Source organism: Heterodontus francisci, chromosome 17 (assembly GCF_036365525.1).
Source record: "Heterodontus francisci isolate sHetFra1 chromosome 17, sHetFra1.hap1, whole genome shotgun sequence".
In the NCBI taxonomy this organism is placed as follows: Eukaryota; Metazoa; Chordata; class Chondrichthyes; order Heterodontiformes; family Heterodontidae; genus Heterodontus; species Heterodontus francisci.
Window position 1 is genome coordinate 31,924,255 of NC_090387.1, and position 16,730 is coordinate 31,940,984.

The 16,730-nt window shown below is 40.8% G+C and overlaps 1 protein-coding gene across 2 annotated transcripts in view; it reads left to right on the top strand.

Annotated features, from left to right (window-relative positions):
• The window catches only part of kars1 (lysyl-tRNA synthetase 1), a 38,036-nt gene that overhangs the window by 14,003 nt on the left and 7,303 nt on the right, over window positions 1–16,730 (top strand). For both annotated transcript variants that reach the window (XM_068049211.1, XM_068049210.1), the window contains 8 exons: window positions 1,045–1,138; window positions 5,603–5,789; window positions 7,168–7,293; window positions 7,778–7,897; window positions 12,254–12,416; window positions 13,215–13,388; window positions 14,925–15,010; window positions 15,998–16,083. In XM_068049211.1, coding sequence (XP_067905312.1) covers window positions 1,045–1,138; window positions 5,603–5,789; window positions 7,168–7,293; window positions 7,778–7,897; window positions 12,254–12,416; window positions 13,215–13,388; window positions 14,925–15,010; window positions 15,998–16,083 — 1,036 coding nt within the window. The remainder of the gene's footprint in view (window positions 1–1,044; window positions 1,139–5,602; window positions 5,790–7,167; window positions 7,294–7,777; window positions 7,898–12,253; window positions 12,417–13,214; window positions 13,389–14,924; window positions 15,011–15,997; window positions 16,084–16,730) is intronic.

Here is a 16,730-nt window from a genome sequence, read left to right on the forward strand (position 1 = left end):
CCAGCCATTGTTTCTAAAGCCTTGCCCACCATTGATATTAAACTAACTGGCCTGTAATTGCTCTGACAGTCCTTACACACTTTCTTGAATAGGGTGTCAAATTTGCCACTTACACTCCTCTGGCCCCCATATATCGGGAAGATTACAGCAAGCTTTTCCGCTTGCTAAGCCGTTCCGCTATCTCCACCTCCACTTCCTTTAGCAGCCTGAGATGCAAGCCACCTGGACCAGGTGAATTTTTAACTACACGAAGCATAGCCAGCATTTCCAGTACTTCCTCACTCTAAATCTTTAACCTATCCATTGCCTCTACTCTCTCCATTTCCACCGATATTTTGTCAGATTCCTCTTCCTTAGTAAACACCGATACAAAGCACTCATTAAGTATTCTAGCCTTGGCCTGTGCCTCTGAGCATATATTACTCTCTTTGTCCCTAAAAGACTTCATTCCACCTCTCACTACCTGCTTACTATTTACATGCTGGTAGAAGATTTTTGGGTTCCCTTTTCCATTGACTGCCATTCTATTCTCACATTCTCTCTTTGTTAGTCTTATTTTCCTCTTCACCTCCCCTCTCAACTTATTGTATTTTGGCCTGTTTCTCATTTTGAAGAATTCACCTGGCATGCAACATATGCCCTCTTTTTTTTTTGTGAGTTTCATAATCATATTTGCTCACAAATCAGTTTGGTTGTCATTGACTACTATATAATAATTGAAATTCACCAACTCATGCACAAAAAGACTAATCTTTCCAAATTTGCACACTGATACAGGTTGCTCTATCAAATCCTGCTGGCTACTTAATGCTGAGTATTCAGTATTGCTGTTTCAATTTTAAATATGAACAAAATTGATATTCTATTTGTTATCTAGACTGGAAATTCTGTTGCAAAAAATGATTTTTATTTTCTTCATTCAGTGTAGCTCCCATTTTTTATTGATTTATATTTTAATTTGTGGGATTTGAGAGTTGAAGTGTGATATGTGTGCTTTGTGAGTTAAGTTTATTTTGAAGCACGTTGTCACTCTATCTTTTCCAGGTCGTGTCCATGCTAAGCGAACCTCTGGTGCCAAACTAATTTTCTATGACCTCCGTGGTGAAGGAGCCAAACTACAAGTTATGGCTAATTCCAAGTAAGTTAGGTTGCACAGATGCTATTTATAAGGGGAAATTGAGCCTTCTGATTTATCTAGATTTAATTTTTATGTACATGAGTTATTCAATGTAAGAGTAAGACTTTCCCATTTTTGCCTAAACAAATTTGTTCCAAGTACGAGTATATTCCCATTGACTTTAATGAGAGTTAATTTCCAGATTGGAGCAAGCTATTCTCTGCAATAGATCTAAAAACACAAACCAGTGACAGGAAAGTTTGATTTTTATCTGAGTGATGAGGACGGTTACAGGCCTACTAACTCTGAAAGACTTCTTATACTCTGCACCATAACTTCCTTGCTTTTGTATTCCATGCTTCTATCTTTAAAGCTTGGGATCCTGTATGCCTTATTAACTGCTCTCAACCTGTCCTGCAATCTTCAATGATTTGTGCTCATATACTACCAGGTTCCTGCACCTCCTTTAGAATTGTACCCTTTATTTTATATTACATCTCCTACCAAAAATATATCACTTCACAGTTCTTTGCATTAAATTTCATCTGCCACATGTCCATCCGTTCCACCAGCCTGTCTATGTCCTCTTGAAGTCTATCACTATCCTCCTCACAGTTCACCAAACTTCCAAGTTTTGTTTCATCTCCAAATTTTGAAATTATGCCCTACACACACAAGTCTAGGTCATTAATATAGATCAAGAAAAGTAGTGGTCCTAGTACTAATCCCTGGGGAACTTCACTGTATACTTTTCTTTAGTCGCAAAAGCAACTGTTCACAACTACTCCCTCTTTCCTTTAACTCAGTCAACTTTCTATCCATGCTGCCACATTCCCTTTCATTCCATAGGCTTAACTTTGCTGGCAAGCCTATTTATGTGGCATTTATCAGATGCCACATGGGGGTCCATGTACACCAAATCAACCACTTACCCTCAGCAACCCTCTCTGTTACCTCATCAAAAAAACTCAATCAAACTTGTTAAACACGATTTGTCCTTAACAAATCCGTGCTGACATTCCTTAATTAATCCACATTTCTTCAAGTGATAATTTTGTCCCGGATTATCTAGAAGTTTTCCCACCACCTAGATTAAACTGGCTGGCCGGTAGTTGCACGGTTATCCAGACACCTTTTTTGAACAAGTGTGTAACATTTGCAATTCTACAGTCTTCTGGCATCACTTCTGCATCAAAGGAGGATTGGAGGGTTATGGCCAGCGCCTTCACAATTTCCACCCTTCCTTCCCTTTGTATCCTTGGATGCATCTGATCTGATCCTGGTGACTTATCAATAATTGGCAAATGAAGTTCAACACAGATAAATGTGATATAGTACATTTTGGTAGGAAGAATAGGGATGTCACCTATTACTTGGAAGGCACGAGTCTAGGTACGGTAGAGGAACAAAGGGTAGAAATATACCAATCACTAAAAGTTGCGCCACAGGCTAGCAAGGCCATAAAAGAAAAAACAAGCACTAAGCTTTATTTCAAGAGGGATACAATTGAAAAGTAGGAAAGTTATGCTAAACCTGTATCGAACCTTGGTTAGACCACATTTAGAGTACTGTGTGCAGTTCTTTTTGCCATGTTATGAGAAGGATATAGAGGCACTGGAGAGGGTGCAGAGAAGATTTACAAGGATGATGCTAGAGATGTGGGGGTTTACAAATCGGGAAAGGATGAACAGGCTGGGTCTCTGGTCTCTTTTCTCTTGAAAAAAAGAAGGCTGAGGGGTAACCCAATAGAGGTCTTTAAAATTATGAAAGCTTTTGATAGAATAGATATAGAGAGAATGTTTCCACTTGTTGGGAAGAACGTAACTAGAGGCCATCAAATAAGATAGTGGCGCAGTGGTTAGCACCGCAGCCTCACAGCTCCAGCGACCCGGGTTCAGTTCTGGGTACTGCCTGTGCGGAGTTTGCAAGTTCTCCCTGTGACCGCATGGGTTTCCGCCGGGTGCTCCGGTTTCCTTCCACAGCCAGAAAATTGCAGGTTTATAGGTAAATTGGCCATTGTAAATTGCCCCTAATGTAGGTAGGTGGTAGGAGAAAGGTGTGGATGTGGTAGGGAATATGGGGTTAATGTAAGAATAGTATAAATGGGTGGTTGTTGGTCGGCACAGACTCGGTGGGCTGAAGGGCCTGTTTCAGTGCTGTATCTCTAAAATAAATAAATCCTAAAGGGAATTTAGAAGAAACTTATATGGGTAAAGAGTGGTACGAATGTGAAACTTACTGCCACAGGGAGTGGTTGAAACGAAATATAATGGATGCTTTTAAGGGGAAGCTAGACAAGCATGTGAGGGAGAAGGGAATAGAGGGTTACGATGATAGATTAAGATGAGGAAAGATGGGAGGAGGCTTGAGTGGACCATAAATGTCGGTATAGACTGGTTGGGCTGAATGGCCTGTCTCTGCCATATATCCTGTGTGATCCTATGTAAGACTTTGGCAGCAGTTTCTTCTTTGGTAATGACAGATACAAAATAGTCATTTGCTACCTCAGCCATGCCTCCTGCCTCCATGTGTGGATCCTGTTTTTGGTCCTACTTCTCCTTTTTACCATACTTTTACTATTTATATGCCTAACTTTTATATTTGCTGCCAGTGTCTTCTCAAATTCTGGGCTGAATTTTACCAGCCGCTTGACGTCAGGGGTCGTGGTGGAGGTGCCCATTAAATACTTGTGGGAGCAGCCCATTACGACCCTGACGCCAAGAAGGCCCTGCTGCGTTTTACCAATGGTGGCGAGGCCTCGGTGCGGCCCCCCGCCTCTTGGCAGCAGGGCCTTCATTAACATATTGTAATGAATACAGATACATGGTAAACAACTTACCTAGAATGGGCAGCTGTCCCACGGCGATATTCCGGTCTGTGGCCAGAAGTCCTACGCCTTCTGATCCCTGTTTGGGGATTCAAGGCGAGACACTGGTGGGGAGGTGTGAGATGTTTAATTTTCAGGCTGGGGGTGGGGGCGGAGGTGAGCAGGAAAAACACTTTATTGGCTGTGGGGATGGTGGGAAGGGGTTGAAGGACAAAAGTGACGAGGTTGGTGGGGGTGTTCGGGTTGGTTTAAAAAAAAGTAAATTGTTTACATATTTAGTTTAGTTTCGTTTAGAGATACAGCACTGAAACAGGCCCTTCGGCCCACCGAGTCTGTGCCGACCATCAACCACCTATTTATACTAATCCTACGCTAATTCCATATTCCTACCACATCCCCACCTGTCCCTATATTTCCCTACCACCTACCTATACTAGGGGCAATTGCTAATGGCCAATTTACCTATCAACCTGCAAGTCTTTGGCATGTGGGAGGAAACCGGAGCACCCGGAGGAAACCCACGCAGACACAGGGAGAACTTGCAAACTCCATACAAGCAGTACTCAGAATTGAACCTGGGTCGCTGGAGCTGTGAGGCTGCGGTGCTAACCACTGCGCCACTGCCAATTTTTAAAAAAATTGGGGCGATTGGTAAATGTCCTCCAGCTTTTAATTTATTCTTTAAGTGAAAATGCACGATAATATGACTTTAAAAATTTAATTTGTGCCTAAGGACTTGAAACCCTTTTAAAAATGGCACCAGACGACATTATGGGGACGGAGCGGCCGTCCCCTCTGCGTAATCGGGGGCAGCCGCTCCGCCCCTCCATTTAAATGAGCTATGTGAAATATTACAGGGGCTCAGTGATGGCGCTTTCAGTGTCTGAAGGCCGCTGACTTCGTAGTGCTGCCGCGATGTGCAGCGCGCTAATAAAATACAGCCCTCTGTCTCTGCTTCTCTTATTTCTTCTTTCATTTCCTCTCTGAACTTTCTATATTCAGCCTGGTTCTCACTTGTATTATCGACCTGACATCTGCCATACACATCTTTTTTCTGCTTCATCTTGCTCTCTATCTCCTGTGTCTTCCAGGGAGCTCTATTCTACCTCTATGTGTAATGTACCTCTGTTGTTTCTTGGCTCTAACCAAATAGATTCTGTCCTTGACCTTTCTAGGATATCTCTTTGCAGCACTGTAAAATTCTCCTTAATCAAATCTGCCACCCCTCTTCCTTTCTGTTTGTATTAAGCCGATGAGACATCATAATGTTGATAAATGGTAAAATGTTGAGTGAACAGATATTTTCTAATAGTCCTTCAGTTTAAGTTGCAAAATACTGCAACTGGGATTGTGTTTTACATTTGTTCGTTTGCTTTTGAAACTTAAAATTTCTAGAATTTTCATCTTAAAGCATTTTTTATTTTGCTTTTCTTCATACCACCACCATAAATAGTTAAACATACTAAGGGTGTGTCAAATTGAAGCTTGTCAGTTTAACTGCATCTTCTGTTAGTGCCATGTATCTTGAGAGTGCTATTTAATGCTTGCTGTAGAAGTCAGGAAAATTTTATGGAAAACTAGATTAATTTTTTTTGAGTACCATTTCATGTTGAGCCTTTTTTGTAATTCTACTGCCTGTTTTTAATCAATCATTTTAGCAATTACAAATCTGAAGAGGAATTCATTAAGGTAAACAATAAACTGCGCCGTGGTGATATTATTGGAGTGCAAGGAAACCCAGGAAAGACAAAAAAGGGAGAGCTGAGTATTATCCCCATGGAGATGAAACTTCTATCTCCTTGCCTGCACATGCTACCTCACTTGCACTTTGGACTCCGAGATAAGGTAAATGCATTACTCAAATGAAAATGACTTCATGGTGTTAAAGTCAAACAATCTATAAATCACACCGTGTGAGGAAGACCAATGAATTCTACTTGAATTTCCTTTTGATGAAATAGTGAAAGCTAATTCAAAAAATGTAAGTATAATCCAAAGCCAAAATCTGTGTTTCTTGTTTTTGGTCATGTTTAAGTTAGAATTATCAAATCTACAGCATTCAAATTTGCTCACTTAATATTTGTCTGAAATCTCTGAAGCTCAACCTGTTGTTTTCATAATTGCATACAAAATTTCAAAAGTTATTCCAAGATTAAATAAATCTAGCAGGCTGCATGTGTATTAGCACTATTTCACTGACTATGATGAATTACATTTGTGCGCTTGATCAAAATGCTTACTGCAGTATACTAATGCCTATACTGCTTGTCAATAATGAATCTTTCACTTCTTGAAAGAGCATGTAACTCATTTTTATTCTGTTTTAGCACTGCATTTCTGTTAGTCTCCACTCAACATGCACAATTTCGTAGTTGAGGCTTTTCATTAGATCTTTCACTTTTTAACGTTTTGATTTTTACAAGTCATGGTGTTGCTCATTATTATTTAGTAAAAGCTAATGTGTTGGAAGAACTGCATCAGAAATTGGTTCTGTCTTAAGATCTTAAAAGAAGTGCTGAGCCTCCACCTGCTGAGATATAGCCTCCTATACCCAGAATGTTGAGATTTCCTGCTCTTTGCATTCTATCCCTCCATTCCAGTGACTACCACTGTCTGACATTGAACCCTGCTTAAAAAAGGTATATCTTCAATATGCCTAGAACATAATTCTTCTTTCCAGTCTGTTTCCTCCCTTCAATTGCTGTCTGAAGAAGATTCAGGGACATCTGATTCCATTGGGGTTAAGACTTGATCTGCCCTTTTCACTAAGACAAAAAGAAACCGATAAATGATACTGCCTGAAGTCATCCACCTGCAGGTCAATCCCAGGATGATAAAATGCATGGAATGGATACCAAATTCTGATGAACTGCTTAGTGCAATAACAGCCATGTATGATTACTGTTTCTTTTACTAGATTTAACTTCACTGATGCTTCATGTTCTAGTAGTGGTGAGCTCTCAAGCTTATTCAGTTTATAGAAAATACCAAATGAATTCAAGGGAGGGAAATCAGCTCATTGTCACACTTTGTGCAGCTTTGAGCATTCAGTAATAGTACATTTTCAAATGTCTGGAAAGAAGCTACCTATCCAGCTTCTTGGACAGTGGAAAACTGACTTTTTTTTTTAAAAGTGTCTGTATGTGTATATTTTGGGGTGCTTTTTTCTTTTCCGTGGCTTTTTTATTTTTTTGTAATCTGTTTATTCTTTAACTTCTGACAGGAAACTAGATTTCGTCAGAGGTATTTGGATCTGATTTTAAATGATTATGTGAGGCAGAAATTCATCAACAGGGCCAAAATCATCACCTATCTACGAACATTTTTAGATAATCTGGGATTTCTTGAGGCAAGTTTCTTTGCATCATTTTTATAAATATATCATATTATTGAATAGCATATATTTTGATTTTCTTTTTAGGCGAGAGTGACTGTGGAAATTTTTTACTATTTATAGTAATTGTATCTCTGGTTAGTGCATTTTATCCAGTGCCTCAAAATTCTAAGCCAGTGAGTTGGAATGAGAATATTTATAAACTCCTTTAAAGGACCTTGGTTCATCTTTTGATCTTCAGTTCTACATAGACCTGATTCAGTGCGTTAAGAGCTTCAGCAGACTTGATGAATACTTTAATATATCCTACTGTTATTACTGAATGTTTACTGTGATATATATTTTTTCTAAAGTGGTATGTGAACATTATATCAATTAAATGTAGTTTTAAACAATCTTTGTGTAATTTTTCTTTAGTGGAACCCCTAGAGTGCATTACATTTTTCTTGATGGACTCCATTGTTGCTGTAAGTTTTATATACTTGTTTCTTTCCTACAGGTGGAGACACCCATGATGAATATAATTCCAGGTGGAGCTGTTGCCAAGCCATTCATTACACACCATAATGAGTTAGACATGGATTTGTACATGCGAATTGCTCCAGAGCTTTATCATAAGGTACAAGTGCAACTCCTCTGAAAGATGAATGGGAATTTATAGAGCATCTTTCATGTTCTTGCGCTGTCCCAAAGCATTTCATAGCTGATACAACTGCAACTACATTGCAAACATGTTTTAACGTAGGGAAACGTTGCAGCCAGTATTCACACAGCAAAGTCTCCACAAACAGCATTTGGACAAATAACCAGATAAGTGATGTTGGTTGAGAGATGAATGTTGGCTAGTACACCAGGAAAACTCTCCTGTTCTCAGTATGATGCTATGGGATCTTTTACGTGATCAAAGACTTCGTCTTTCAGATGAGACATTTGAATGAAGATGTAGTGCTTCCTTGGGGCTGAAGTGTGAACTTAGATTATGTTTCTTAATTCATTCGTGGGATGTGGGCATCGCTGGCATAGCCAGAATTTACTTTCCCTCTCTAATTGCTCTTGAGAGGTGGTGGTGGTGAGCTGCTTCTTGAACTGCTGCAGTCCTTGTGTAAGTACACGCACAGTGCCGTTAGGGAGGTAGTTCCAGGATTTTGGCTCAGTGACTGCGAAAGAACAACAATACATTGGCAAGTCAGGATGGCATGTGATTTTGAAGAGGCACCTGCAGGTGGTGGCATCTGCTACCCTTGCTCTTCTAGTTGGTAGAGGTTGCGGGCTTGGAAGGTACTGTTGAAGGAGCCTTGGTGTGTTGCTGCAGTGCATCTTATAGATGATGCACACTGCTGCCACTGTGCACCGGTGATGGAGGGGGCGAATGGGATGCCAATCAAGTGGGCTACATTGTCCTGGATGGTGTCGATCTTCTTGAGTGTTGTTGGAGCTGCACCCATCCAGGCAAGTGGGGGGTGTTCCATCACACACCTAACTTGTGCCTTGTAGATGGTGGACAAGCTTTGGGGAGTCGGGAGGTGTTACTTGCCACAGAATTCCGAGCCTTTGACCTGCTTTTGTGGCCACAATATTTTTGTGGCTGGTCCCATCAAGTTTATAGTCAATGATAACCCCAGGATGATGTTAGGGGGGGATTCAGCAATGGTAATGCCATTGAATGGCATGGGGAGATCATTAGATTCTCTCTTGCTGGAGATGGTCATTACCTGCCGCTTATGTGGCTTGAATGATATTAGCCCAAGTCTGAATGTTGTCCAAGTCTTGCTGCGTGCGGACACAGGCTGCTTTGTTATCTCAGGAGTTATGACTGGAACTGAACACTGTGCAATCAATAGCGAACGTTTCCACTTCTGACCTTGGGATGGGGGAAGGTCATTGAAGCAGCTGAAGATGGTTAGGCCTAGGACACTGCCCTGAAGAACTTCTGCAGCAATGTCCTGGGGCTGAGATGGTTGTGGTTTTTGGAGGCGAGTCATTTTTTTTGTGCTTGGTATGATTCCAGCCAGTATAGAGATTTCTCCCTGATTCCAGCCAGTATAGAGATTTCCCCCTGATTCCCATTAACTTCAGTTTTACTCGGGTTTCTTGATGCCACACTCAGTTGAATGCTGCCTTGATGTCAAGGGCAGTCACACTCTCCTCATCTCCAGGAATTTAGTTGTTTTGTCCAAGTTTGGACCAAGCTGTAATGAGGTCTGAAGTTGATTAGTCCTGCCGAACCCAAACTGAGCCAGACCAGATAAGAACGGCAAATTTCCTTCCCTAAAAGACATTATTGAACCAGATGGGCTTTTACAACAATCGACGATTGATAGTTTCAAGGCACCTTTTACTGAGACTAGCTTTCGATTCCAGATTTTTATTAATAATTTAATTTATTAATTAACTGAATTTAAATTCTTCCAACTGCAATGGTGAGATTTGAACCTGTGTCCCAAGGGCCTCTGGATTACTAGTTGTGACATTACCATTATGCCACTGCCTCCCCACATATCATACATTACAGCATATCTGCTGTAAGATATGATGCTGCGACTATAAATATGTCGGGCTGTGTTCAAGTGTCAGGGTGGGGTTTGAACCTTCTGACTTGGAGATGTGTTTGCTGCCCCGAGCCAAGTCTGACACTTATTTTCAAACTCTGATTTGTACAAAAATGAGAAAACTATAACTATTTCTATGTACAGTGATGTTAATTCTGATTAACTGAATTTTTTTGCTGAAAGTTCTGAATTGGTGAGGTCTTAATTTGCTGTAGTCTAAATTCATAATCCTAACTTCTGTATGTTAATTGGTTTTTTGTTTCTATATTTGAGCAAGTTAGCATGCTTGTTGTCTTGTGTTCTAGCTTTACCAGGTTGGTAACTTTTTTTAGGTATGTTTGGTGCTGCTCCTGACATGCTCTCCAACTCTCCTCATTGAACCGGGAGAAATCATCATGAGAGAGAAACCCATTTGACCTCATCCTTCACCAATCTACCTGTTGCAGATACATCTATCCATGATAGATTTGCTAAGAGTGACCACTGCATAGTCCTTGCGGAGACTAAGTCCCATCTTCATGCTGAGGACACCGCCCATTCATGTTGCGTGGCTGTACTAGCATGCTAAATGGGATAGATTCAGAACCGATCTAGCAGTTCAAAACTGGGCATCCATGAGCAGATAAAAATTTGATCAGTTATGCACTGGCATAAAAAAGAGGTTGTGTGCAGAGACATTTTCATTGCGTTCCTGATAACTAATAAAATGTTATGGTAAATTAACTGTTCCTTGCTCCAAATTTACATGTCTGTATGTGTATACCTTATTAACATGGTACAACAAAACATGGGAGAAGGAGTTGAAGATACTGAAGCAGTCTGTGTCCAGATGCAGCACGAATTGGCCATTGTAAATTGCCCCTAGTGTAGGTAGGTGGTAGGAGAATGGTGGGGATGTGGTAGAGAATATGGGGTTAATGTAGGATGAGTATAAATGCGTGGTTGTTGGTCGGCACAGACTCGGTGGGCCAAACGGCCTGTTTCAGTGCTGTATCGCTAAAATAAAAATAAAAAAATAAAAAAAATAAATAAAATTAAAAACAAAATTTTAAAAAGATCTAGACAACACTCAGGCTTGAGCTGATAAGTGGCAAGTAACATTCGTGCCACACACGTGCCGGGCAATTACCATCTTGAACAAGAGAGAATCTAACCATCTTTCCTTGATGTTCAATGGCATTACCTTTGCTGAATCCCCCAATATCAACATCCTGAGGGGCTAACTATTGACCAGAAGCTGAACTGCCATATAAATACTGTGGCTACAAGAGCAGGTCAGAGGCTGGGAATTCTGCAGCGGGTAACTGACTTCCTGTCTCCCCAATGCCTGTCCACCATCTACAAGTCCAGGAGTGTGATAGAATACTCTCCACTTGCCTGGATGGGCGCAGCTCCAACAATACTTGAGAAGCTCGACACCATCCAGGACAAAGCAGCCCACTTGATTGGCACTCCATCCATCCATCCATCCATCCATCCACCACCTTCAACATTCTCTCCCTTCGCCGCCGACGCAGAGTGGCAACAGTATCTATCATCTACAAGATGCACTGCAGCAACGCACCAAGGCTCCTTCGACAGCGCCTTCCAAACCTGCAACATGTACCACCTGGAAGGATAAGGGCAGCAGATGCATGGGAACACCACCACCTGCATGTTCCCCTCCAAGTCACACACCGTTCTGACTTGGAACTAATATTGCCATTCCTTCACTGTGTTGCTGGATCAAAATCCTGGAACTCTCTTCCTAACAGCACTGTTGGTGTACCTGCACCTCAAGAACTGCAGCGATTCAAGAAGGCAGCTCACCACCACCTTCTCGAGGGCAATTGGGGATGGGCAATAAATGCTGGCCTAGCCAGCAATGCCACATCCCAGGACGAATAAAGAAAAACATTATTTACTATTTGGAAACCTATACTGGTTTGAGTATATTGAAGCTTGTGTTCATTTAATGCAAAAGACAATAACAGTATGAATATTTTTGTGTACTATTTATTCAGATGTATGTAATAAAATTTGAATTGCACTGTTTTGTTTCATAAATTTTCAATCAGTTTGTAATTTATTTAACTGTTACATTTTTCATTGTGGAAAGTGTCAAGATGCAGATGAATAGGTTTTCATAATAGTGCTTTTAAACTAAAAATGAAAGGATAGATTTAAAAATAAATGTTAATGAAAATAGTACTTTAAAAAAAAAACTCATCATATTAAATGCTATAAACAGTATTCTGCTCAGCTTCTCCCTTGTTGAAATACTACCTGGTGTCCAAGAGTGAGTTTTGCTATAAATATACAATCTGTGATTGCAATTTGTGGTTCTTGAGTTATAACCTAACTTGTAGAAAGCAATAATAATTTCATTTGGCTGTTGTATAACCCAAGGAAAATCTCCTTAAATAGAAGGTATGTTCACTTTTCAGATGTTGGTTGTGGGAGGTCTTGACAGAGTGTATGAAATTGGCCGCCAGTTTAGGAATGAAGGCATCGATCTCACTCACAATCCAGAATTTACCACATGCGAGTTTTACATGGCCTATGCTGATTATAATGACCTGATGCAAATCACTGAAAAACTTCTTTCAGGTTAGTAATATGATACTTAGTGGTGTACTCATTGCATTTGTTAATATTGTAAATAGCTTTATGTTACAAACCTTAAAAAGAATGATTGTTGCCTTCTGGTGATGTTACCCTAGTTTGTGTCCTTCTCATCGTATCCCAAAGGTGTTGAGTTCTTGCTGGAAAATAATTCCACAGTCTCCAACTCTCGTACTGTTATTCTGTCCAAGTGACCATCTTCGTGAGTGAGTCTCAACAGTGAGTGTTAGTGAGCTTTTTAACTGTGGGGGACCCATTGAAGTTTAGCTCTATCTTGTCATTATCTGATAGCCACACCTGCACTCTTCTAGCAGGAATTAAAGGCCTGCTCGGGTCTGCAAAAAAAAACCTGGCCCAAGTCCTTCCATTTTTTCCCGTGCCCAACCCGACCCAACCATCCGTTAACTTACCTTCTGTTTTTCACTTTGCTGATCTGCACAAGCTTAAAATAACTAACAAAACTACCTTTCTAGTTCAAAAATTAAATTAACATCGGAGCTACTTATCTGTGATAGAGTGTGTCCGACCCAACCCAATGCTGGACCCGGAACTGCAACCCGACACAGCGTTGGGTTCGGGTCAGGTAGCAGGCCTTTCGCAGGAAGTACTGCATAATGATCAGGAGTGACAAATCTGGCTGTATTTTTCATCTTCCCTTCTCCCATATCTCGGGGACAGAGGCAAATTGCAGTGTCCTTACTGCTGTCTCAACAAATAAGCTAACTTGGCACTGAACTGGATCAAATCTTTTTGGAACACGAATGTGAATTTTTGTTTCTGTAGGGATGGTCAAGCATGTCACAGGCAGTTACAAGATCACGTACCATCCTGACGGACCTGAGGGTCAAAGTTATGAGATTGACTTTACGCCACCTTTCAAGCGTGTCAGTTTGACAGCAGATCTGGAGAAAATTGTGGGAGTAAAATTTCCACCTGCTGATCAATACGAGACTGAAGGTAAGAGTAAGGTTTTTTTTTAAATAGTATTGTTTTTACTGAAGAGCTAAATAGCCAGTTGTGTGATAGCTGCTCATCTATTTTGCTCCCCAAAGCTTGACCCTTATTTCTGTAATCTTTGACAGTTAATTACACGATCCTCCTCCAGCACCTCACCTTGCTTGTTCAACCATTTTACCTATCCCGTTGCAGCCAGAGAATCTGTTCCAGTTCATCCCTCTTCCTCGCCCCTGCTCCGCTACCTCCGGAGTATCCCAAGGATCTATCCTTGGGCCTGTCCTATTTCTCATTTACATGCTGCCCTTCAGCGACATCTTTCGAAATCACAACATCAGGTTTCACGTGTATGCTGAGGACAACCAGCTGTCCCTCACCACCACCTCTTGTAACATCTCCACTGCGTCTGTGTTGTCAGGTATTGTTTTTCTGACATTCCGTTCTGGATGAGCCAAAATTCCCTGCAATTAAACGGTGAGAAGACTAAAGCCCATGTTGTGGACCCCGCCATAAACTCTGTTGCCTAGCTGCTGATTCCATTCTTCTCTCTGGCAACGATCTGGTCAGAGCCAGACTGGTTGCGAACTGGTTTGCAACCATAGCATCCTATTTGACTTGGAGCTGAGATTCTCACTCTATCCTCTCCATCACAAAAACCACCTATTTTCACCTCTGTAATATTATCCACCTCCACCCCTATCTCAGCCATTTGCTGCTGAAAGCCCTCATCCTTGTGTTTGTTGCCTCCAGGATCAAATATTCCAATGGGATCCTGGCTCACCTCCCATTTTCCACCCTCCATAAACCTGAGCTCATCCAACTTTTATTTATTTTTATATATATATATATATCCTAACTTATACCAAGTCTCATGCCTTTAACAAATCTGTGCTGGCTTTCCTTAATTAATCCATATTTGTTCAAGTGACTTAATTTTGTCTCGGATAATCATTTCTAATAGCTTTCCCATCACCGATGTTAAACTGACTGGACTGTAGTTGCTGGGTTTATTCTTACACTCATGTTCAAAAAAAAAAGGTGTAAAATTTGCAATTTTCCAGTCCTCCTGGCACCACCACTCTATCTAAGGAGGACTGGAAGATCGTGGCAGTACCTCCACAATTTCCGGCTTCACTTCCTTCACAATCCTCTGATGCATCCCATCGGGCCTGGTGACTTATCAACTTTAAGTACAACCAGCCTTTCTAGTACCTCTGCTTTATCAATTTTTAGCACATTGAGTATTTCAACTACTTTCTCTTTTGCTATGAATTTTGTAGCTTCGTCTTCCTTGATAAAGAATGCAAAGTGCTCAGTTAGCAGTGGGCATGGCTGAGGTACTCCCATGCGCAAGCCTATTTTTTGGCCCCTAATCAGCCCCAGTATTCCTCTAATTACCCTTTTCAACATGCCATGAATGAATCAAAAAACAAATTATTAGCAAAACACTTCATTTGTGACAATTTTTAAATGTTCTTTGTTAGTGCTGTTAAATTTTCACCTGCTGTAAAATTAACTCCCCTCATTTTATGTAAACAGAGGCCCGGAAATTCTTCGATGATGTATGCATTCAGAAAGGTGTTGAATGTTCACCTCCAAGGTCTACAGCCAGGCTTTTGGACAAGGTACGGAGTTGAAAATACAGTAAGAAACCCCAGGTCGGCACACAGTCAAGAGCCTAATGATGTGACTGAAATGACAAAATAATCTGCAAGAGCAGCGTTCGTGCGATTTATTGATATTTTAATCATCATTGTGTTACTGCTTGGCATATTATGAAGTGTTTTGTATAAGATTTAAACAAGTAGTTTTATGTGTTTTTTGTTTACTGCTTTGTTTGTTCCCGCTAGTAGTGCAGGCATGGGAAGCTGCACAAAATGGCAAAGGATCATTGGCACCTGATTAAACCGGAATTGATATCAGAAGTTGTTTCACTAACTGATAAATGGGATAGAATAACTTCTTTATATGTGTTCTGATTCCTAGTTTGACAAAAAAATGAAAGTGCAATTTGTGTTTCTCAAAAAAAAGCTGTAGTAGGCTTTCTAAAGTCCATGATTACAGTATTCCAGCTCTTTTTAGTGGTCAATTTTTCTCCTCCTTTTGCATCAGACATTCCCCTCACTTTTTATTGATCATGTCAAGTAAATTCAATGTACACAATGCAAAAAGCAGAATCATTTATCTACCGCACCTTTGCCTTAAATCCCAATTTCTTGAAATAAGGGGCTGGATTTTATTAGTGCGCCGCGCTCCGCGAGGTACAAATGGTGGCAGTAAAATCAGCGTCGGACAGCCGCTGCCTGCAGGTCGGTCAATTTACATCTAATTTATGTTAATTTGCATATTTAGATGAAGGCCTCGCCGCTGGTAATATGTGGCGGGCCCTTCTCGTGTTGGGGGTCGAGGTGGGCCTCTCCCTGCTGAATTTTATGGGTTCCCCCTGCCGCGACCCACGGCGTTGAGGAGCAAGTAAAATTCAGCCCGAGGAGTGCTACACAAGCTGGCTTGCCACCACCTCTGGACAGCTGCTTTACTGAGTTTGTGAGATTTGCAGTATATTTTGAATAACAAATTTAGTTTTGACTTTAATTACTAAAATTTTGTTTCAGTTGGTTGGTGAATTCCTGGAGGTTACTTGTATTAATCCAACATTCATCTGCGATCACCCTCAGATAATGAGCCCACTGGCCAAATGGTAAGGTTTATGACTAATCAGACCAGGACTAACACTACATTTGTATTTCGGCAGTGCTTAAAACTCATTAATTTTTGGAAGTGGGGAGAGGAGATAATACACAATTCGTTTGTGGTATGACTCTCTGTCCTTCTCTTGCGCCCCGCCACCCCCCCTCCCCATCTCCAAATCCCACTTCCCCCGCTCAAGTACAAACATATTCTACAGTGGTGTAGTAATTCATTTGTCATGAGGTTTGTATGCCTTAGGTTTTCTGTCACAAACATATCATTTATTTTAATATAAAATACTGGAAAAGATGACCAGATAGTCTAGTCATATAGTGCTGTCTTTTTACGAGTATGTTTTTAGTTTATAAACTGCCTCTGACTTAAATCTCCCTAGACATATCTAGAGTGGCTAATTTGTTCTTGTCTATATTTGACATGTCCAGCTAAAATGAGCCTGTGTCAACTCGTGAAATTATGGTGGTCACGACAGTTAGGACTTGAGCTGCAGTTAGGCTGGTTTATTCAAATATATTGGGAATCCACAATTTTGTTATGGACTGGAGATCACTAGATCAAACAAACAAAAAATAAGTGCTGGGAGAGCCAACTTCAAGTCAAATTCCAGGAACTAAATGTTGTGCCTCTATGTCAAATTGC